General features: G+C 55.1%; 1 protein-coding gene and 1 long non-coding RNA gene across 6 annotated transcripts; both read left to right on the top strand.

Moving 5' to 3' along the window:
• The first annotated feature begins 325 nt into the window (after positions 1 to 325).
• Positions 326 to 14,138, top strand: TMLHE (trimethyllysine hydroxylase, epsilon). Of its 5 annotated transcripts, XM_027696110.1 has the most exons (10): positions 326 to 389; positions 524 to 729; positions 2,363 to 2,441; positions 4,336 to 4,478; positions 5,713 to 5,889; positions 6,859 to 7,138; positions 8,225 to 8,344; positions 9,764 to 10,000; positions 10,658 to 10,796; positions 11,687 to 14,138. In XM_027696110.1, exons 2-10 carry the CDS (start codon positions 549 to 551, stop codon positions 11,816 to 11,818), a joined length of 1,488 nt encoding a protein of 495 aa, XP_027551911.1. In that variant the 5' UTR covers positions 326 to 389; positions 524 to 548; the 3' UTR covers positions 11,819 to 14,138. The 5 variants fall into 5 exon arrangements, with proteins under 5 accessions (XP_027551911.1, XP_027551915.1, XP_027551914.1 ...); XM_027696112.1 differs by lacking the exon at positions 326 to 389 and having other exon boundaries at positions 713 to 729; positions 2,363 to 2,536; XM_027696114.1 differs by lacking the exons at positions 10,658 to 10,796; positions 11,687 to 14,138 and having other exon boundaries at positions 333 to 389; positions 522 to 729; positions 9,764 to 10,004.
• A 6,618-nt stretch (positions 14,139 to 20,756) lies between these two features.
• Positions 20,757 to 22,223, top strand: LOC113973698. Its single transcript, XR_003536326.1, has 3 exons — positions 20,757 to 20,813; positions 21,663 to 21,764; positions 22,184 to 22,223. It is a non-coding gene; the product is annotated as an uncharacterized LOC113973698 (long non-coding RNA).
• The last annotated feature ends 267 nt before the right edge of the window (positions 22,224 to 22,490 follow it).

Here is a 22,490-nt window from a genome sequence, read left to right as displayed (position 1 = left end):
CCCCGCTCCAAGCCCCGAGCCTGTCACCGCTCTCGCCGACCCCACGCTGTCGGGACACGCACGTCTCTATGGTGTCGGTGCGCGGCTCTCTATCCGCCCCCCTCCCCGCTCTCTATGGCGCGGGCGGCGCTCTGTCCCGCGGCCTCCCGGTACCGTGGCGGTACCGTGGCGGCCCCGCTCGGCCCCGCTGCCGTCCCTGGCCCGCCCCGGCTTTATGGTTTGCGGGCGCTCTGCCCCGCGCATCTCTATGGCGGCGGCGGCAGCCCCGCCCCGGGGCGGCCTGAGGCGGCCCCGGCCCCGCTCCCGGCCCGGCCCCGCTGCCGCCCGCGGGCTCTGGGGCCCGGCAGCGCCGCTTCGAGCACCGGGGCCGGGCCCGGGGAGCCGCCCAGGTGGGTCGGGGAGCGGCGGGTCCGCCCCGGGGCCCGTCCTGCCCTCTGGGGCTCGGGGGGCTGCGCTCGGGCCCCCTCAGCGGAGAGCCCCGTTCGTAACGTGGCTTTTCCCTTGTTTTTGTTCCCCTCCAAAGGGTTCCCGAGACGCCGGTTCCCTCGATGTGTGAGAGCTTCCGAGCGGCGCGTTCGGCCTGCTGGGCGCAGGGAGCAGCAGCAGCAGCAGGAGGAGGAGGAAGGAGGAGGGAAGAGCCGGGAGCACCAGTGGACACCCTCGGGAATTCTGCATCCCAAGCCTCGCTCCATCACCCCCCAGCTCAGCCCCGCGCCCGCAGAGCCCCAGGTGACGCAGACCCGGGGTTCGCACGGCGATCGAGACAGATCCCGTGTTTTTTCCCTCATTTTTTTTTTTTGTTTCCCCTCTTTCCCTGGATAAAATACCCCTCCCTGCCCAGGAGAGCTGCCTGACCCCTCTGTGCCCGGGCAGGACCCAGGGCACATGCATGAAGTGATTTAGAAATAGGAATTTATTCCAGTAACTCTCCCCTTGGGGGTTCTACCAGGAGTGCTGGTTGCTTTGCTGGGGAAAAAAAAAAAAAAGGAATTAGAGCTTGTTTCTGTTAAGCTGTGCTGCCTGGAAGGACTTTGCTCGGGATAGATGCAAACAGGAAGGCTGGAATAAGGTTCTGGGAATGGGGCCTGGAGTCAGGTGGTCGGTGTGAAACAGGGGGTGAACAGATAATTCCCTTTACTTCCAGGAAAATGAAGTAGCTGTGACGCTGGCAGTGCCTGGGATGTCTTTATTAGCTCCTTAATTTCATTGAAATCCCACGTGGGGAAGGGCTGGAAGGGGAATCTGGTTCCTGACAGCTGAGATCTGATGGAGTTGTCTGGGGGGGGAGGCAGGAGCTCAGTAGGGAACAGCCAGTCTGCCTTTTGTCTCTGTGGTAATTAATTGTAATTAACTGGGTCAGCTGGGGCTGTTAAACTCTGCCTGTGTCCTGTCCAAGAGGTGCTGCCATCCTGGGGGGTCTGGTTTGTCCCCTGGGGTCATGCTCTCTGCCCCTCTGGCCCTGGCATAGCCCTCAAGGCAGCTCAGCCTTTGCAGAATTCCTCTTTTCCTCAGCGTTCCCTCCACTGCAGGGAGAACTGGCAGGTTGAAGGAGCCCTTTGGAGCCAGGAGGACATGAGATTTGCAAACAGTGTTTCTCAGGCTGCTTGAAAACCAATTTCTTTTCTCTTTCCCTCTCTTTGAGGCTGCTGTGCTTCTGACATTTCCCAGTTTATTATGGATCAGAAACCTTGGCTCTAGCCAGGTGCTTCCAGAAGTGAGAAAGGCCGTGTGAGTGTAAGCAGATGGATGTTTGAAATGTTTTTCATGCAAAACTCATAATTTTTCTTCAGAGGAGCTGGACAAACAGGCTGGATGTGCTGGAGCAGGTCTGGGCACAGCAGAGCAGGGAGGGCAGTGGGTCACCCTGTGCCCAGGAGGGGTTGGCTAAAAGCTGATGAAAGCCCCAGTATTTGTGGGGGTTCCCCTTCCTTAGACGGTCCCATTGCTGACACTACTTAGTTACTCGTTTTTTCAGCATTTTCTTTGCTCAGAATGGGGATTGTGGCTTTTCCTCCAAGAGCTTAAAACCAGTTTTAGTTCCTTCAAATGTTCCTTGTGAGGCAAACTGCAGGGCCGGGCGGGAAATGCCCTGGCAGATGAGCCCCCTGTGAGGCCTATCCTTCCTTCCTACTCCTTCCACAGCATCTCCTGTCCTTTTTCTCTCTCCAAAGACTGATTGGAATTCCTCAAACCACGACAGCTTTGAGTTTTCTGCTTTTCCCTCCAGCTCTGTTGCTCCTCTTCACCCTGTCAGGCCCAGCGTGGGTTCTGTGCCTGCCCCTCCGTGTCCCCCACCACGTCTGTTTATGCACCTGGTAGTTTAATGTCTTCTCCCTCCTGCCCTTGTTTTTTGATTTTCAAGGGGAATTTTGTCTGGAATTCTCTCATTTCACTGCTGCCCAGGTGAGCTGTGCAAGGTCTGGACAACAGAAAGCATACAGGTGAGGTAGCAGGAGGAGCAGGAAGAGAGTTTGCTGTTCATGTAGCTCATTCCAGCCAGGAGGGAGCTGTCAGCTCTGATTAAACAACAAAAAATGTAAATCCTCTCTTATTCATATTATTTTGGGGGTTTAGCTCCTCTTAGTTTTAGGAAAGATTGAATTTAAGGCTCTCTGTGGCCTGCCTGTGGTGTTTTCTTCCAGTAAGAGCAGCAGGAGATCTCACTCATTAGGAATAAATATCTGGGTCACCTCACATTACCTGTGTTTGTTCCCTGCTCAGTTTTGATATTGGGAGAGGATGAAATAAAAGGGATGAGCGTGGAAAGATCAAAGTAAGGCTGGAGCTGCCCCAGGCACAGGTCATGTGCCAGATGGGTTTGTGGATGAGCTTTTTCCCGGCAGTTTTAGGTTCTGGGTGAGGAGATATCAGGAGTGTGCAAACAAGATTCCTTCTGTTTTCCACCCCCCATCAGGTAGTGGATCCAAAAGCCAAACTAGACAGAGCTTCCCCCTTTCTCAAAGAATCGTCTTAAGCTTTGTGAGTCACTGGGTCAGGGATTTAAATCATTTCTTTAAGCTTTTAAAGCCAGCAAACATCAGGGGCAGCTCCTGGTTTTCTGTAGCTGTAGGATTGGTTATTGAGTTTGCATGTCAAATTGGGCTCATTCCTTTTACTGTACTAGATTTTCAAAGCTGGAGAGGGGGAATGGGGAATGGATATCTTGGAAAAGGTGGTTGGAGCCAGCTGGGGTCTGCAGCCCCTCTGCAGAGCCAAAGCTGGGCCCAGGAACCTGTGTCTGAAGTGTGTCTTCATCTCAAACCACCTTCTCTTGTAAAAACATTCCACTTTTTCCCTCTAGAGATGTCTGGTTTGTAGTTTTATTTTCCTGCTTAACAAGTCTGGGAATGTGGCACCTCTGTGGATTTAGTTGTTATCACCAACTTTTGAGATCTCTGCAGTGGAGAAGCAGGTTGGGCAGCCAGAGCCCTGGTGCCTGTGCTCTCCAGATAAGAAAGCGAAGGAAAATCAGAAGTCTGGGATAAGAAATGCTTTCTGAGCCTGTGTCTTATCCAGAGATACCACATTTCTGTGCACTTCAAAGTGCTGTTAAAATCCCACTGGGTTTAGACCTGGCCCCCAGAAATTCATAAACACAACGGGACGTTTGGACTGAGGCTTCGCCTCTTAAAACTTGTCAGTTTTTTGCCCTTGCTCCTTGCATTGAAGAGTTGTTACAAATTTCCCTCTGAGAAATTGCCTTCTAATCTCTATCCTAAAATTAACCACAGTGGTTTCTCCTCCATGCCAGCTGTGTCCTTCACCAGCAGCAGAGATCTTCCTCCTCCTCATTGTTTTGCCTGCTTTTTCTAGAGCTGACCTAATTACTGGATTCCTCTGCTATTGCTTCTCTAACCAAGGTCATTTTGCTTCCCTGATCGCTGCAGTCCCATCCAGAAGTGGTAAATTCAAACTGGGAATGCTACAGTGGGGAAAAGACCTGAAGAGATGATATTTTGCCCCTGTTTTGCACAAGAGTCTTGTTTTGCACAGCTGTCTTTCCTGGAATGCCTTTGCCTGATAAATCATAGAATCATGGGATGGTTTGGGTTGGGAGGGACCTTAAAATCACCAGGTTTCATCTCCCTGCCATGGGCAGGGACACCTTCCACTCTCCCAGGTTGCTCCAAGCCCCGTCCAACCTGGCCTTGGACACTCCCAGGGATGGGGCAGCCACAGCTTCTCTGCCCAACCTGTGCCAGGGCCTCCCCACCCTCCCAGGATCCTGGGATCTCCTTTGTGTCTCCTCAGGGTTGTGTCCTGCTGGGCTTTATGACCCAGCAGCACAGCCAAATCACCTCGTTCCCTGTCCCCTCTCTCTCTCCTGACTCGCAGGATGTGGTTCCAGAGGCTGGCGTGGCTGCTCCGGGGGAGCTCCGGGCGTCGGTGGCCGAGGAGCGTCGCGGCGGCGGCGCGCGGGCACCACACGGCCCCGCGGTCCCTGCGCTGTGCCTGGCAGCTGCACGGCGACCATCTCGGTAGGTGTGAGTGCTCCTGCTGCTGAGGCTGCCTGGGCAGAGCAGTGACAGTTTCCAGACCTTGTTCCCTGCTAGTGGTGTATTTTTTTTTTACCTTCTGAAATCACCAGCTGGTTCCCTCCGAGAATTCCCAAAGGCAGGACGGAGCAGGCTTGTCTGCTGGCGGCAAGTCTTTAATGATAAGCGAGGCAGTGCTAAATCAGAAGTCAAATCCAGGCATTCCAGCTCAAAAAGTGCGTCTGAGCCCTGCCCTGTCAGGCAGCGTGTTCTGTGCTGTGCTCAGGCTCTCCTGGCAGGGAGGATCTGGTGTGTTCCCACCTCTTCTGCCCCCACTGGTGCACGTTCTCCTGGGTCAGTAGATCTCGGTGCTCCGAGTCACTTGGAAGCAAAGGGAGTTGCTCAGCACTTTACAGTGGCCCCCAGAAAGGATATTGTAGTTTTCTCTCTGCAAAGTGACCTCAGATACCTGAATTTCAAAGCTGGGTGGGACTAGAGCAGGAAGGCCTCTCCTGTTGCCTGTGCTGGCCTTTCTAAAGGGCTTTGAGTATTCCCGAACTGTCCCAAGATGGAACAGGGAGAGGCTTAATGATTTTTTTGGTTGACTCCTCTCTGCACTCCTGTGCTGGGGCTCTACAACTCTGTGATGTGCAGCTCTGAATTTACCACTTGTTGAAGAGATGATGGAGGGAGGTCTGGGCACAGGGCGAGTGTCAGCCATGCTCCTTCTCGCTGCAGGGGGGGATGTTGCAGTTTAATGGCTTCCCACTGACAGAGGGCAGGGTTAGATGGGATATTGGGAAGGAATTCTTCCCTGTGAGGGTGGAGAGGCCCTGGCACAGGTTGCCCAGAGAAGCTGTGGCTGCCCCATCCCTGGAAGTGTCCAAGGCCAGGTTGGACGGGGCTTGGAGCGACCTGGGCTAGTGGAAGGTGTGTCTACCCATGGCAGGGGGTGGAACTGGATGAACCACAAGGTCCCTTCCAACCCAGACCATTCTGGGATGGTTCTTTGAGATGTCCTGTAGACTTGATAAGAAGGGAAGCTGGTGGGATCCCTGACAGCCAGGCCTTTGCTAAGATGTCCTGCCTGGTCTTCCTCATGTGACACTTTACATCAAGAGGTGCCTCTGCGTCCCCTATAAGCGGCACCACAACGTGTGGGCTCTGGACTTGCATTCCGGGCTCTGTTTTTTCCTCTCTGTTGCCCCAAAGCATCCTTTGCTCCCGCCCTTTGCAGAGCTCAGGTATGGGAACACCCTGATGCGCTTGGATTTCGTGTGGCTGCGGGATCACTGCCGCTCCGCCTCCTGCTACAACGCCAAGACCAACCAGCGCAGCCTGGACACGGCCAGCGTGGACCTGGCCATCAGACCCCAGGCTGTGCGGGTGGACGAGAGCACGCTCTTCCTCACCTGTGAGTGCCACAACACCTGTTGTGCCCTTCCTGTTTGGGTTGATGGATCCCACTCGGCTTCGCCGGGACAGGGCGGTGTTATCCCAAAATCGGTGGCTGGCTGGGAAGGTATTGAGCTGTGAGCAAGCTTTAAGTGCTGCTCTTACTGTTAACACACCTCAGCCTTAAATTGTGTATGGTTTTCCTCCCCCAGCCCTTTTTTGGGTAGAAATTTGTAGGGGTGTTTGCTTGGTTTGGTTGAACACCCCAGAAGTGCAGGTGGTGAGCGGATGGGTCAAGACACGGTTGTGTTTGAGATGGTGTCATCCCTGATCACAATGCCCATTTTCTGCCCTTCCTCCTCAGCTTCCCTCCTGTTTTCTTCCTTTTGATGGAGCTTGCCTTTATTCGAGGGCTTGACTTCAGAGATTTGCTTCTCCTTGGAGTCCTGTCAACCAAAACCACTGAGGCTGCACCACTTAGCCCTGAATTTGGAATTGCTGCAGCCCTGAATTTGGAGGGACTTGCAGCAGCCCTGAATTTGGAAGGACTTGCAGCAGCCCTGAATTTTTGGAGGGAGTTGTAGCCACTCTGAATTTGGAAGTGGTTGCAGCAGCCCTGAATTTGGAAGTGGTTGCAGCAGCCCTGAATTTTTGGAGGGACTTGCAGCAGCCCTGAATTTGGAAGTGGTTGCAGCAGCCCTGAATTTTTGGAGGGACTTGCAGCAGCCCTGAATTTGGAAGTGGTTGCAGCAGCCCTGAATTTTTGGAGGGAGTTGCAGCCACTCTGAATTTGCAGTTGTTGCTGCAGCCCTGAACTGGGAGGGAGTTGTTGCAGCAACAATTTTTTCAGGACCCGTGGCCTTACCAGTAATGTTTTGGGTGGCACCAGGGTGTCTGTCCAGACAGGTGAGTGGGGTGAGGCCTGTCCTGACTGATGCCATGACCACGATCCCGGGCTGCTCAGTGGTGACTTTGTCCCATGTCCCAGGGCCAGATGGACACGTGACAAGGTATGGGCTGGAGTGGCTGGTGAAGAACAGCTACGAGGGGCAGAAGAAGCAGGTGATGCACCCCCGGATCCTCTGGAATGCAGAGATCTACAGGCAAGCCCAGGTCCCCTCCGTTGACTGCCGGAGCTTCCTGGAGACAGACGAGGGCCTGAAGGAATTCCTGCAGAACTTCTTGCTGTACGGGATTGCTTTTGTGAAGAACGTCACTCCCACCAAAGAGGACACGGAAATCTTGGCAGAAAGGATCAGCATCATCAGGTAACTGGGGCTGTCCCGGGGAGGGTAAACTTGTCTTCTCCTTGTTTGGAAAGGTGCTGTGTCCTTATCCTGTATTTTGTGTGGCATGGCCTGGTTTGCAGACAAAAGCTCTGGGTCTTCTACAGCTTCCAGCTGCCCCACTTGACCTGGGATGGAGGATCCCACGGTGGGATCTGCCCCCTTTTGTGGCAGAGCTGGGAGTCACTGGGCTATGGAGCTGCCCCGGGAGCATACGATGACTTTTGTGACAGTGGGACTGGGTAGAGAGCAGGGACTGAAGGAAGTGGCTGTCTGGGAAGAGCAGAGCTTTGCAAGGAGAGACATTTCCTGTTATGACTTGAGGGGTCAGGAGGTCAGCCTGGCCCTGGGAGCCAGGGACATCAAAAACCAGCCCTGGGAGTCAGGAACTTCAAAAACCGGTTATAGCTCTCACTGAAGAAAAATAGAGTGAGAAACGTGTTTGCTGCGTTTGTGTAAAGCACCAGCAGCATGGCAGGCTGGGCAGGGAGTTTGGAGTTTTATCCAAGCTGCAGAAACAGTTTGACTTGCCTTGGAAAAGGAGGGATTTTTTTGTAATGAATGGTAACTCCAAATAGGAATGAGGGGCTCCAGGGAATATCCAACCAATTTCTATCTCCAGACATCCTCCCTCTGTAGCCCCTGAGTGCTGTTTGTCCCTACTGCTGTCCCTTCCCTCCTGTGCATGTTTGTAGGGATGAGGTGGATGAAAACACGGGATCCTGGGAAGAAGAAATGGGATTATTGGGTAACCCTGTGTGGGTACAAGGAAGGGCTGACTGCACTTGGGCAGCTCCTTGTGTCACTGAAGTGATTTGACTGGGGATGATGCTCAGTGTGAAAACATCTGTATTTGTGGAGAGGAAGCAAGACTTGTCACCACCAGCCTTTTGGGAGGAAAGAGAGGAATTTGAATGCTTGAAGAGGGATTAGAAGCACTATGTCTTGACTGTAAATTTTGTCAAGTTGTTTTACTTTGATTATTCTGTACTTAGGATGCAGGGGAGTAACTTTGCATGCAAGAGGGGATCAGCCCTGTGGCCACATTGCTCCATAACTCTTTTCCAGGGAGACCATTTATGGCAGGATGTGGTACTTCACCTCTGACTTCTCCCGGGGAGACACAGCCTACACCAAACTGGCCCTGGACCGGCACACGGACACCACCTACTTCCAGGAGCCCTGTGGGTACGTTGTGCTGCTGCTGCTTCCCAGACACAGGCAGAAGGCAGGAGTGAGGCCACAGCAGTGCCTTTCCCACCAGCACAGGCTTCCTTGTCTCCAGTGCTGCTGCTGGGATGTCCTGCTGGTCACACAGCAATTCTGGGGCCTGTCTGATCATAGGATCCCAGAACGCTTTGGGTTTGTGGGGACCTCAATCCAGTCCCACCCCCTGCCATGGGCAGGGACACTTTCCACTAGCCCAGGTTGCTCCAGGCCCCTTCCAACCTGGCCTTGGACACTTCCAAGGATGAGACAGCCACAGCTTCTCTGGGCAACCTGTGTCAGGGCCTTCCCACCCTCACAGGGAAGGATTTGTTCCAAATATCCAATCTAACCCTTCCCTCCTTCAGCCTAAGGCCACTGCTCCTGTCCTATCACTGCACACCCTGGTGTGATTCCTGTGGAGTGGGGTGGTCAGTGGATCACTCTTCCTGTGCTTGGAACTTGTAGATCTTCCCAAATGAAGGCAGGGAAGGACTTGGCTGTTGGAGAGCTGGGTGTTACTGCAGTTCAGGTAGCTTTGTAGCCACACAGAGGGCTCAGGGCTGTAGTAATTTCTGTGCTACCCTGAAGCTCCTCTGACAGACCCTTCTGAACTCCCCCTCCTCAGTCTCCAAGTGTCACACTGTTTCCAGCCTCACAGAAATCATCTGTGGGTTTTATTTGGGCAGGTCTGGGAAAGCCCAGCTACTCCTGCACCCCGTGCCCCATGGCAGCTGCTGAGCAGAGCTGCTGCAGGAGTTTGCTTTGACCTAATCCTGCCTCTCTGCTGGCTGAGCTCTGTTATCTGTATCCTCCGGGAAAGGAGGGAGAGCAGCTCCCTTGGCACAGCCTGTGGTGCCTGTGCTCCTGCAATCCCTGTGCCTCAGTCCAGCCAGGCTGGGCTTTGTGTTTTGGCAGTGCTGCAGCCCTGCAGGTACTCAGGAACCAGGCTTTCCCAGTCCTTCCCAGTTCACACCTGTGTGGCTTTGGAAAGTAGTTGGTAGCTGCATCATTCTTTCCCAGATGTGCCCTCCCAAACTGCTCTTCTCATCCAGCCCCTGGGCTGGGAGTTTTATCCACAACTGGAGAAGGGAAGGCAGCAGCCCTCGTTGTGGTTCACAGGGAAATGCAGGAGACTGCCCAGAGAAGCTGTGGCTGCCCCATCCCTGGAAGTGTCCAAGTGATGTTTGGGACTTTGGGTGCCACAGACCTGATCCTAAAGTCTCCCAGACTCACATCAGTGGCTTTGGGAAGCAGCGCGCAGCAAAACGCGTGGGATCAGAGGCCCGGAGAGGTGGCCGGGGGGCAGGTGGAGCACCCCTCTGTGCCCGTGGGCAGCACCTCGTGCCCTCAGGACGGGCAGCCGAGGTCACTGCTCTCGGGTGGTGTCTCCCATAACAGCATCCAGGTGTTCCACTGCCTGAAGCACGAGGGCACGGGCGGGCGGACGCTGCTGGTGGACGGTTTCCACGCGGCGGAGCAGGTGCTGCGCCGGGCCCCGGAGCACTTCGAGCTGCTCAGCAGAGTGCCCCTGAAACACGAGTACGTGGAGAACGTGGGGGGCTGCCACAACCACATGATCGGGGTGGGGCCCGTGCTCAACGTGTACCCCTGGAACAACGAGCTCTACCTGATCAGGTAACGTCCAACGTGAGGCCTCTTGCTCGTGGGGAGGAAACGGGGGGTGGGGTGGGAGTGGTTTTCCAGAAGAGGTTGTGAACTAAAAAACCAGCCTAGTTTTGAGGGGCGTGTTTTTGAGTGTCCCTCCCGCCTCAGAGGAAGCGTCAGAACCGCCCATACAAACGTGGGGGTCGGTGCTGAGCTTTCATTTTTCACTCCTGGCATCCTCCCTGCAGCTCCATGCCCTCCCTTTGAGCGGCAGAGGAATTCAGCCCTTCTCTGGAGAAGCCCCTAGGAGCTATCCTGGCAGGCAGGGAACAGGGAGAGTACAGACTGATCCCTTCTAGAGGAAATTTGGGCTGATTTTTTTTTGGAACTCCAGTTTGGCTCAGTGCTGGAGGTTGTCCAGCACTGCTTTGCACTTTTAGTCTGAACAACCCTCAGTCTCACCACATCCTTCCACGGAAAACCAGGAAGAAGAGGTTCACCTTGACAGGAAACTCCTCTTACTCCCAGTGTTGTGTATTCCCGATAGTCCTGCTCTTGCAGCGTAACCTCCCTGGGTCATGTCTGCATCCTCCCTTAAATACTGACTTATCCTGCAGGCTCCTGAGGTTCCCTTGGAAGCAGCTGGAGTGATGCTGGGCCGTCCCTTGTCTCTTTTTCCCCCCGCAGGTACAACAACTACGACCGTGCCGTCATCAACACGGTGCCGCACGACGTGGTGCGCCGCTGGTACCACGCCCACCGCGCCCTCACCACCGAGCTCAGGCGGCCAGAGAACGAGCTGTGGGTCAAGCTGAAGCCAGGCAAGGTGGGACTTGGAGCTGGATCGTGTGGGTTTGGTCCAGGGAAGGCAGCAGGGTGCTCCACGGGTGTGCCCGTGTCCTGCCGCTGAGCTAAAAGCTCCACGTGTGGCAGCTTTCCTCCCTCCAGCTGCTTCGAGGTGCCTTGTGTTACAGTAGTGGCCTCTGTGTGTGTCTGTGTGTTCCTGCTGTCCTAAAGGAATGGGAGCTTCCAGGTAAGGCAGAAATGTTTAGGTCAAGCTCTGCCTCAGAGGAAAGTTAGTCCCAGCTGGGGGAGAGAAGGAAGATCTTTCCAGTCACTGAAATGAGGACCCTTGGGAGCAAAGGGGATGAAACACGTAGAGTTCAGCCTTTAACTTCTTCCAGAAGATAAGTTTATTTTGATGGAACTAAATTACAGTTCTGAGGTTATATTTGACCCCTTACATGGGTAAGTGAGACCAGAGAGGCCAGAGATTGTGGCTGCCCCATCCCTGGAAGTGTCCAAGGCCAGGTTGGACGGGGCTTGGAGCAACCTGGGCTAGTGGAAGGTGTCCCTGCCCATGGCAGGAGAATGGAATGGGATGAGCTTTAAGGTCCCTTCCAACCCAATCCATTCTGGTATTCTGAGATGGCCACTGGCTGTTGCTGGTGAACTGTTGCCCAACCTCTGCAGAGGAGAAGCAGAGAAACAGCCCAGAATTATTCTGTTTTAGTGCCTGTCATCTTTTAGGCACAAGCTCCTGGCTCCAGGTGAAACAGCTGTGCTTGATCCCATGGCTGTAGCCTCACAGTGTTGAACAGGAGGGTCATGCCCACCATGGCACTCCCTTACCTGCTTCTTCCAGTCTCCAGGGATCTCCAGGACCTCTCCTGACGTGGTTGCTCTCCTGCTGATGACCTTTTCCCTCTCCTGCAGGCCTTGTTTGTGGATAACTGGCGTGTCCTGCACGGCCGGGAGGCGTTCACGGGGTACCGGCAGCTCTGCGGCTGTTACCTGACCAGGGACGACGTGCTCAACACGGCCCGGCTGCTGGGGCTGCAGGCTTAGCCCAGCCCCCGGGAGGGGCGGGCAGCCCTCAGTCCCACCTCTGGGGGCGGGCAGGCAGCCCCTAAATCCCTCCTCCAGGAGGGGCAGGCAGACCCCAGTCCCACTTGTGGGAAGGGCTCCCCAGTCCCACCTCCAGGAGGGGCAGGCAGCCCTCCAGTCCCACTTGTGGGAAGGGCAGGCAGCCCCCAATCCCTCCTCTGGGAGGGGCAGGCAGCCCCCCAATCCTACTCATGGGAGGGGCAGGCAGCCCCCAATCCCACCCCCGTGGTGGGACAGGAATGCTGGTGCCCCTCCCCGTGCTCCAAGCCCCCCGTGCTGGTGCCTCCCCATGACACAGACACTGCACATACCTCAGACACCTCCACCCTCTCCAGGCAGCTCCCAGTGCCCGCTCAGGAGAGGGAGCAGGTGGAAGCCAAAGGTTTTGGGACCTTTATGGGACCACACTCTGCCTTTGAGCACAGTCAGCTCTTGCTGTCCGTACTCCTAGCCTGGCCTTTCCAGTGTGGCTCAGCTCTGGTTAAACCCCATTAGGAAATGCTCCTCCAAGCAAGTGCCTTCAGGATTTAGAAGCTTTGCATTATTCCCTGTTCAGCCTTTTTTTTCAGCTGCCAATTTTAGGAATTTTTTTAGCAGAGCAGAGTGGAAATCTTCGGGATCTTCTTGTCACTCAGCCAAGCCGTGCTGCCTGGAGAGATCCTGGGCATTTCTGAGGAGATTTAGGTTAGAGTAGGAAAAGGGAAGCAGCATGTTGGGAAGCAGAGATGACCATGTGAGATGAGGGGTGGAATTCCCACTTTTCCTTGACTTCCAATACTGCCGTGCTGTGTTCCCTCTGCCTGTTGTTTGCGTCGAGGGTGACACTCAGCAGCCACAGTATTTGCTGACAAACTTCCCACTGTGCCTTCTCTCCCATCCTTTCTTAAGGAATTTGTGTGAGGTTGTCATCACACTGCCTGCTGCACAAACCTGACCTTTTGGGAATGTTTTTTTTTCCCCAAATTTTCCTGTTCTAAAGGTATCAGAGGTGCCTTTCAGCTCCCGGGAGATGGGAGGGTAGATTGGGATCTGGCACACTGAAAGGCCACGGGGTAAGGAACAAAAGCAACTCCTTTTGTTACAAGAACATTGGAATTTCAGAACCAAGAGGGCATTTTAGGATTTGATTATTTTTCATCCTTTTTGGGGTGTTCCCTCTGCCCTGACCAGACCTCAGAGCAGGGCTGAGCCCTTCCTGGCTGTGCTGTGTGAGCTGCTCCAGGCACTGAACTTGCTGCCCTCATTTGATCCAAACACTGAATGGGCAGATCCCACTATTTCTTCTTTATAGGTTCTCCTTAGGTGCCAGTTCCACCTGCACAACTGAGAGGGGAAGTTTCACAACTCCTGCTGAAGCAGCAAACCCCAGCAGGAACATGTGGTGTCCCTCACCCATCCCAGCTCCATGTTCCAGAGCTGCTTCCACCCTGTGCTGCTGCTGAGGGAAGAGTTGGTGCCCAAAACAGTCTGTTACTTGTAAAAAGGAGGGGACAAAGGGGTCTTGTTCTGTATTTGGAACCCTCTTTAAATTCTTTAAGAGTTCCTGAGTTATTTTTCCTCCCTCTGCCCCCCGGGATCTGAGGGAAACACTTGGGTACCGTGGGACCTTCCCTTGGAGAGGTCAGCTTCTCCTTCCCCTGCTCAGAACTCCATGTTTATCAGCTGCAGGCTGGAAATCTGCTGGAAATCTCTTTCTACTCCATGGCACAAGGGAGACCCCACCAAAGGTTGCTGACCACACTGTCGTGACAGAGGTGCCTTTGTGACAAGGAATGTGGTGACTTGGGCTGGGATCTGCAGCCACCAACCCCTTATGAACCAGCCCCAAGCCAACCCCCTCCTCACCAGGACTCTGGAACCTATTTTGGGGAAAATCATCCCCAGTGAATGTAGAAGAAACACATTTCCTCATATTTCAAATCCTTTACCCAGCCCCGTGATAAACAGGGAGTGGGGAGAGCTGTGTTTCCATCTTGTTTCGCCATTCCCCGCTTCCCAAGAGGGCTAAATTCTTCCTGGGCAGCTTGTGAGCATCCAGAAGTCCTATGAAGGAGCAGGACCTGGTGGCAGGTGCCACCTGTCCCATCCAGGTGTTTGCTGGGCCGTGTCCTGGAGCGGGGCTGCCGTGACAGCGGGTCAGGGTTTGTGATCCAGCTTTTCCAGTTCCTTCAGCCAATCACTGAACTGCTTTCTCCTCCTTCCCAGCGCTCTGGGGATCCAATGGATGTGTTTAAGACTTTTCCAAAACTAAGACTCTTCAAATAAATCATTTATAAAGTCATCAGCCTAACAAAAGATGTATTTAAGCACTGATGAGCTTGAAGATAAGTCTGGTTTACGCAGCCGAGGGGGGAATGTACATGAGGAGCCATAACTCAGTGCATCCCAGTTGGCTTCTCCTCGTTCCTGCTTTCCCTGGCCACACGATGGCACAAGCTGCCAGAAATTGGTGTTTAAAGAAATCCACGAGTCCCATCCCAGTGCGGTCTCGGGGTTCCCGGTGGTGTCGGCGCTGTTTGTTCTGCTGTGCTCTCTCCATTTCTTTGGAGAAGCCCCGGAATTGCTGTTCCGAGCCTCTGGGGCTGGGAACGTTTTTAAGGAGCCGTGGGATGCCATGTCCATCGTGGCAAAGGGTGGAGCAGGGAGTGGGAATGATGTGAGGGAATTGGAGAGCTCGGTTTGGGGGATCCGAGGGTACCTGGAGGAAAGTGGAGCTGGTTTGAAGGCAGCTGAGCCCACCCCAGCCTGGTGGGATCCGGTGTTGGTGTGTACCCCGGGATCCTCCGTTCCCATCAGCACATCCCAGGGCCCCCCCTTTGGTCCCTTTTGCCCCTGGGGCTGTCTCTCCCTCACCTCCTGCACCCTGAGCAATCCCCCCACCCCACACACCCCTTTGCTTGCCTCCACTCACCCTCTCTCCTCTCCAGGCTGCTCCATCTGCCCTCCAGTGCCCCCCACATCCCTGTTTGCTCTCTTGTCCCCCCAGGACCCCAATTCCTCCCTTGGGACCCCTTGGCTGTGCAATGCAGCCCCTCCTTCAGCTTTTGGGGCTTCCCAGAGTCCTCAGCCCTACAGTGAAACCAAACCACCCCATTTTCCCTCCAGTGTGTCCCAGAGCTTTCTGCCTTCCCACAGTGCACTCCCACACCCCCTTCTCACTCCCAGCTCTCAAAATTCCTCTGGTGTAGCTTTTGGTGCAACCCCTTGGCCTTCCTCTAGTGCCACCAGGAGCCTTTGGCTCCTCACAGGACTCAGGTGAAACAGAAGTTGCTTCTACCCCAGTTGAAAATTGTTTCCTATTTTAGCTTCACTCCTCATTTGGGGCTTGGAGCAGCCTGGTAGTGAAAGGTGTCCTTGCCCATGGCAGGAGGTGGAACGGGATGGGCTTTAAGGTCCCTCCCAACCCAACCCATTCTGAGATTCCAAGGATGTAACAAATTGAGGAACAGTGGGGGAAAGGTAAGGAGGCAGGTGGTGAAAGAAAAGGTCAGGAAGCAGGAAAAGGGATGGGAAGGTGAGTGTTGGGCACGTGGTGGGAGGTGCTTTGGGAGGTGGGAGTTGGGGGCTGGGTTCCCTCCCTGCCTGGTGGCCCGGGCTGATGGAGCCAACGGGTGCCACTGTGTTGGTGCTCTCCAACCATCCACATCCACCCCCTTTCTCCTAATGCTTCCCCCAGGGCTCTCCTATCCCAGCATCTGGCTTTGGAGCTCCATGGGAGTCTGAGGGGTCTGGCTGTCCTCAGCAGGGCAGGAAAGCTTTCCCAGCACTCGGGGGCAGAACCCAAACCTTCCCCAGCCCCTCATCCCCCTGCACCCTCAGTCTGCAGATGACACTTGGTCCCCAGGTCCTGACCCCAGGAGTGTCTCTTCCTTAAATTGAAATTCCCTTTACAGAAAGCCGGTGGGACATGGATGATCCCAGCCCATCTCCAAAAGGTGGAGGGAGAAGCTGCTCCCAGTGGGAGGAGTGTTTTGGAGCCAGGCCGAGCCCCTGCCCCCCAAATTGGGATGGGAGCGAGTTCAAGCTCCACTGCGGGAGCCGAGCTCCAGGGATGGGGTGGGAGAGGAGCTGTGGGAAAGGAATAGGGATGGATCTTCTGCCCTCGGGGGACAGAAGTGGTGTGGGATGTCCCCTGTAATTCCCATTCCTGTGGGACCCCCTTCTCTGCCCCGGCAGAGCCGCGGGAGCCGCTGGTCCCCGCGCGGTGTCGGAGCCGTCGCAGCTCTGCCTTCCCTTCCCTTCCCATCCTCGGGAGCGCGGGGACAAGAGCGGGAGCTGTCGCTGCTGCCAGGAAGGCTCCCGGGAAGAGGAGGCGGCACGGAGGGAGAGGAGCCATCGGCAGCAAAACAGGCTGGGAATACCCGCGGCGTCGGGAATCCATCCTCACGGTGGCGAACCTGACGGTACAGCCTCACCTGGGCTCTCATCCCAGCGGGGGAATTTCAAGGGGATATTTGAAATCAGGGAAACTCGGGGCTGTTTTTCCTTGGCAGATGCTGCGGTGCCGTCCCGCGGAGCTGCTGGGGATCACCTGGGTGCTCCTCGCAGGTAAGGTGGCCCCGGGCTGGGCTGCGCTGGGAGCCGGTGCCGTCCCCTGGGCTCCGCGCCAGGTCCTCGCCTGCTCCAAAGCCCCGGAGAGGCTTCGGCGGAGCTTTGGAGCTTTTTAGGAGGGGTAAAAGGCTTAACCTGGAACGGAAAGGTGTGTGTGTGTGTGTCCAGGGACAAAGGAGGTGGGAGAGCCAGGCACAGCTCCGGGAATAAAAGTCGGCTGCAGACAGATTTATACTGGGGCTGAGAGATGTAATAATGCAAAAATAAACACATATGTATTAACATATATACATATGTGTTAAAAATATATATGTAAAAGCATATGATATATGTAAACCCTCAGATTTTATTGCAGTTATGTGAGCAATGACACTGGGCTCCTTAGATACTCACTGGCTGCCTGGAAACACAAATCATAGAGTTATGGAATGGTTTGGGTTGGAAGGGACCTTAAAACCCATCCCATTCCACCCCCTGCCATGGGCAGGGACATCTTCCACTATCCCAGGTGGCTCCAAGCCCTGTCCAACCTGGCCTTGAACACTCCCAAGGATGGGGCAGCCACAGCTTCTCTGGGCAACCTGTGCCAGTTCCAAATGCACAAAGATTTTCAGGATGAGCATTTAAAATAGAAAGGAAGCCCATTACCCTATACCTCAATTTTGGGATGGTGCCAGTGAGCTCTGAGGGTCTGTAGGATGAGCTTTGGCCATTGCAGCTGTAAAAGATTCCCGGGATGAAGTGTTTTCTGTTTCCTTCAGCTTGTGGTTCTGCATGTTTCGTATAAACAGTGTTTTCCCAGAGAAAAAGGGTTTTTAGTCATTAAATTGTTTTTTGTCCCTCCACAGCTACAGTTTGGGGGGCAGGAAGGCCCAAAAATAGCTGGTTTCCAAGATCATAAGAATGAGAAATTAAAATCACCAGGTGAACTTGATTTACCTGGATTGTCCCATCTATTTTCTTTCCCACCTGAGCTGCAAAATCCCCCATGACAATCCCCAGTGGGAGCAGCAGGACTGTTTCCAAGGCCTGTTTGCTGTCTCTGGAGGTGCAGTGGGAATGCAGGTGAACAGCTGCTTATCGAGGCAGGAGGTGAGACACCATGAAGAGCAAACACAGGCTGTGTAGCCTGTGAGAATCCCCCCTGTGAGAACTGCCCCTCACTGCCAGGCTCTGAGGCTCAGGAAGATGTTTTCATCCCATCTCATTTGTTGGGAAATGTGGCTGAGGGTGTTTGGGGTCAGGTGTCTGGAGATGGACTGGGATCTCTTTCCTTCTTTTCCTCTTCCCCTTCTCTTTCCCTCCTTTAACCTCACCTTCTGATTTTTTTAAAGAATCCACTTTACAAGATCAGGCTGCAGTAGTGATTTCTGCCCAGCTTTCCTAGAATCCTCATTTTTTTGGAGGGGGAATGGGAGCTGTGACCTTCCCACAGCAGCTCCCCTTGAAGTCCTTGAGCACCTGTCAGAGCCCAAGTTGTGACAAGCCCAGGAATTTTAGGAAGTGGCTGCATCCCCCAGTGCTGGGAGTGTGTGGGCATGTTCCACCCCAAACAAGACTGGGAATTCCGTGGCTGCCCCATCCATGGAAGTGTTCAAGGCCAGGTTGGAGGGGACTCAGAGCAACCTGGTCTAGTAGAAGGTGCCCCTGCATTGGGGGCTGGACTGAGATGAGCTTTGAGGTCCCTTCTGACCCAAACCATTCCAGGATTCTATGAACTGGGAATAAGCCATGGAAATTAGGTCGGGATGACAAAACCTCAAGTAGGAGAATCCAGTTCCACCCCCCTGCCATGGGCAGGGACACCTTCCCCTAGACCAGGTTGCTCCCAGCCCCATCCCAGCCCCTCTCCCTCTCCCCAGTGCCGCTGGTGCCGTTGCCTCAGGCTGTGGGAGCAGTGGGACCCCCCCAGGGAAGAGCTGCTGCTGCTGTGGGATCCTCTGTGCTGCTCCCTGGGCTGGATGACATCACCCACAGCCATTCCACACGGTGGGAATACTTCAATGGCACCAGCTCCCACACCATCCTGTGGCACGACGGGGGCTCTCACACCGCAGCCATCCACGCGCCCTACGTGGGACGAGTTGTTTTCCATCCATCCAACGGATCTCTCACGCTGGAGGATGTCCAGGAAAGCGACAGTGGCATCTACAGGGTGACCAGCAGCAGGGAAGACAGAGAGAGCCTGGAAATCCTGCTGGAAGTCCTCAGTGAGTGGTGGTTGTGGGAGGGAGGAGCGGGGCAGTGGATACAAGTAGAGCCGTGGTGGAATTTGACTGTACATGGACCATTGGCCAGTTCAAGGGGGTTGGAAAAGGGATTTTGAGCAAAGGCTGATGGGCCAGGCTTGTTTGAACCTGTCTTGCGTGGAGATTGCACCAAAGAGACCTTGGAAAGAGGCTCCCACCCTGTCCTAGGGGAGAAGATCTGGTGATGCTGCCCAAGGAGACCTTCCAGGGGGCCTGGCTGAGACAGACGGCTGGGCTCCATCCTGGAAAGGAATTCCCTCCTTTGTTTCCCACTCTTCAGTCCAGGGATAGAGGGACCAGTAGCAGGATGGAGGGACTGGTGGGATGATGGAGAGACTGGTAGGATGATGGAGGGACATCAGAGGGACCGGTGGGAGGACAGAGGGACCAGTGGGATGATGGAGGGACCGGTGGGATAACAGAGGGTAGGATAACAGTGGGAGGATGGAGGGAAGATGGAGTGACCTCTGGGATGACAGAGGGACTGGTGGGATGATGGAGGGACCAGTGAGGTGCTGCACATCCACTGCCACCTGCAGAGAGTCCCTGCAGCACTCTGCCGAGGTTCAGCCAGCAGGGCCGATGGAGCTGAGCCCAGCAGGGTGGGCTTTGTGGAGGAGTCCCAACCCCCCCTCAGCCCCCCCTGGCCCCACACTTGCTGTGTGCCGGGGCCAGCTGCTGCCACAGAGATAGGAGGCACTTGAAATAGCCCAGAAGTTCCTCCTTGATACTGCTCCCAGCAATTCCCTTAAATTGCTCTGGCATTATCCGTCCTTGTGCCACGGCCATAATGCTCCCACAGCCCTGCCCCACCCACCTCTCCTTCCAACCACATGTAATCTGAATGGGATCTGCAGCCTTCTCCACTTTTTTCTCATTTTCTGACGCATTTCCAAATGCTCCATATTTACCCAAGTCCATTAAAAGCAATGATTCAGCTAGAAAAAAACAAACCCCAGTCCTGGAAAGCACAGCAGCAGGATGGACTTCCCAAGGGAAAGGCACCTGTGACTGCGCTGTGGCAGATGCTGTGGTGGGAATTGCAGCCCAAGTGTCCATCACGGATGCTCCAGGTCATGTTCACTGGCACAGGTTGCCCAGAGAAGCTGTGGCTGCCCCTTCCCTGGAAATGTCCAAGGCCAGGTTGGATGGGGCTTGGAGCCACCTGGGATAGTGCAAGGTGTCCCTGGCCATGAAAGGGATGGAAGGAGATGGTCTTTAAGGTCCCTTCCCACCCAAACCATTCCATGATTCCATGTCTGAGAGAAGTGCTGGTGTCTCTGTTCCCTTTCCAGAGCCTGTGTCCCGCCCTCGGCTCTGGAGCAGCGCTCTCATGGCTCGGGCTGCTGGTGAGGTGGTCTGTGAGGTGGCAGAGGGCAGAGTGGACACCATCACCTGGAAGAAGGACGGGCAGCCCCTTCCCCCAGACAGAGATTTCCACCTCTCCAACAGCAGCAGCGTTTTGTACCTGAGGCCGGCGAAGAAGTCGGACTGTGGCTCCTACTCCTGCAACGCCAGCAACGGGATAAGCTGGCAAGAAACCTCCCTGAACATCACCATTGCAGGTGATGGGGTTTCACCTCCTATAGCTCCTCCTGCTCTCCACCCTTCCCTGGGCATCCCTGAGTGGTTCCATCCCATTCTTCTGCCTCCATCCCCCACAGTCTGGCTGCCCTCTCTGTGAGGTGGTGCCCACGTGTTGTTGACAGGAGCTCCCCACTGTGGGATGATCAGCAGCAATTCCCGATCTCTGATCCCACCAAGGCACAGTCCTTGGCAGGAGATTGGTCATTCCCTCTTGGAGCAGGTCCCAGGTGATGGCCCTTAGCCAAGGCGATGGTGAGCAGGTCATGGGCAGGGGGTCGTGTCCGGGAAGCCCATGGGCAGTACCCATCCCAGGTTGGGTATTTCGTGGTGCTGATTTGGCCACCAGCAGGCAAACAAACGGAGTCTGTCCTGGTAATGGAGGAGCCCTGTAGCCACCAGAGCCATCCTGCCAGTGTCCTGACTCCTGTCCCATCCGGGTGGCTGTTTTCCAGGTCTCTCCCGCCCCTTGAAGGACACTCTGAGGATTGCAGTGGTTGCTGTGGTCTTTGCCATCGTCTCAGCCTTGGGATTAATCATCCCTGCCTGCCAGTCTGAAAAGCTCCGAATAAGTGAGTTGGGGGAGCCAGACCCCCATTTCCCTTGGCTGGTGGGAAGAGGGAGGAGTTTGGATTGACAGGAGGCTGAACATGAGCCAGAGTGTGCCCAGGTGGCCAAGAAGGCCAATGGCATCCTGGCCTGGATCAGGAACAGTGTGGCCAACAGGTCCAAGGAAGTGATTTTTCCCCTGGACTCAGCACTGGTGAAGCCACCCCTGGAGTGCTGTGTCCAGTTCTGGGCCCCTCAGTTCAGGAAGGACATTGAGGTCCTGGAGCAGGTCCAGAGGAGAGCAACAAGGCTGGGGAAGGGACTGGAGCACAAGTCCTATGAGGAGAGGCTGAGGGAGCTGGGGCTGTTCAGCCTGGAGAAGAGGAGGCTCAGGGGAGACCTCCTGACTCTCTACAACTCCCTGACAGGAGGGGGGAGCCAGGGGGGGGTTGGTCTCTTCTCCCAGGCAACGATCAGCAAGACAAGAGGGCTCGGTCTTCAGCTGTGCCAGGGGAGGTTTAGGTTGGATATTAGAAAGAATTTCTTTCCAGAGAGGGTAATCAGCCATTGGAATGGGCTGCCCAGGGAAGTGGTGGATTCTCCATCCCTGGAGGTTTTTAAGATGAGACTGGATGTGGCATCAGTGCCATGGTCTAGCAACCACAGTGGTGTTGGATCAAGGGTTGGACTTGATGATCTCAGAGGTCCCTTCCAACCCAGCTGATTCTATGATTCTGTGATTGCTGTGGGACCCCCCCCAGGTCCTGGGACACCCCCCCAGTACCTGGGTGGGGACAGCACATCCCGCCCTGGGGGTTGGCACGGGGGACTCCTGGGGGTCACAGCCATCCTCCCCCTCTCTGGGTGTTTAGGTGGGGACCTGTGGAGGTGGCTCAGTGCTTACACCTGTGGGCTGGTGTGCGTTGCCTGCATCCTGGACGGCACCGCCGGGATCCTCTGGATGCGGGTGGAAGGTAGGAGGGGGCTGTGGGGCTGTTTGGAGTGGGGGGCAAGGACCCCACGGGAGATACAGACACTCGTGGGGGTCAGAGAAGAAGGCAGTGGTGGAGGGGGGGTCACACCGGGAAACACGAAGGGTAGATCCATCTGGAGCGATTCGTGTGTTCCCCATGTGGAATGTCCAGGTCAGGGGGGTGGGGCTGGACCACCATGTGGATTATACACCCACCTGTACAACTAATGCAGCCATTCCCCTTTCCCCAGGGTGAGTCACAGAAGAGCAGTAAAATCATCTAGGGATGGAGAAGCTGCTTGCAAGGAAAGACTTGGAGTCAGGAGAGGGTGGGAAAGGGATATGATGGAGAGGTACCAAGGGATGAAGGAGGTGGACAGTGTAAGAGCAGGTTCTCTGCCTCATCCTGTTGCCTTTCAGGCCCTTCTGTTGCCATCATACTGCCCGAGATCACCCTGACCTACCTCACCGTGGTCACCTTCCTGGTCTCCTCCGCCGTGATCTTCCAGCCCATGATTTTCACCCAGCTGAAGAGCAAAACAGGTGAGTGGTTCCACCAAGGTGGGTTATTCTGCCTAAAACCTCACCCTCAGTTTTTTAAAATGAAAACTCCTGTGCTAACTCAGGGCTGGCGCATCCTGCCCCAGACCCTGGGTGAGGCCAGATCCCCACCCACACCTCCGGACACACGATCCCATCCCTTTCTCCCGTGTCCCTCGGCAGCTCA

Source organism: Neopelma chrysocephalum, unplaced genomic scaffold, assembly GCF_003984885.1.
Source record: "Neopelma chrysocephalum unplaced genomic scaffold, ASM398488v2 Primary Assembly neopelma1_105, whole genome shotgun sequence".
NCBI classification, from domain to species: domain Eukaryota; kingdom Metazoa; phylum Chordata; class Aves; order Passeriformes; family Pipridae; genus Neopelma; species Neopelma chrysocephalum.
The sequence above is the reverse complement of the archived record's forward strand: the minus strand, read 5'-3'. Positions and strand labels throughout refer to the sequence as shown.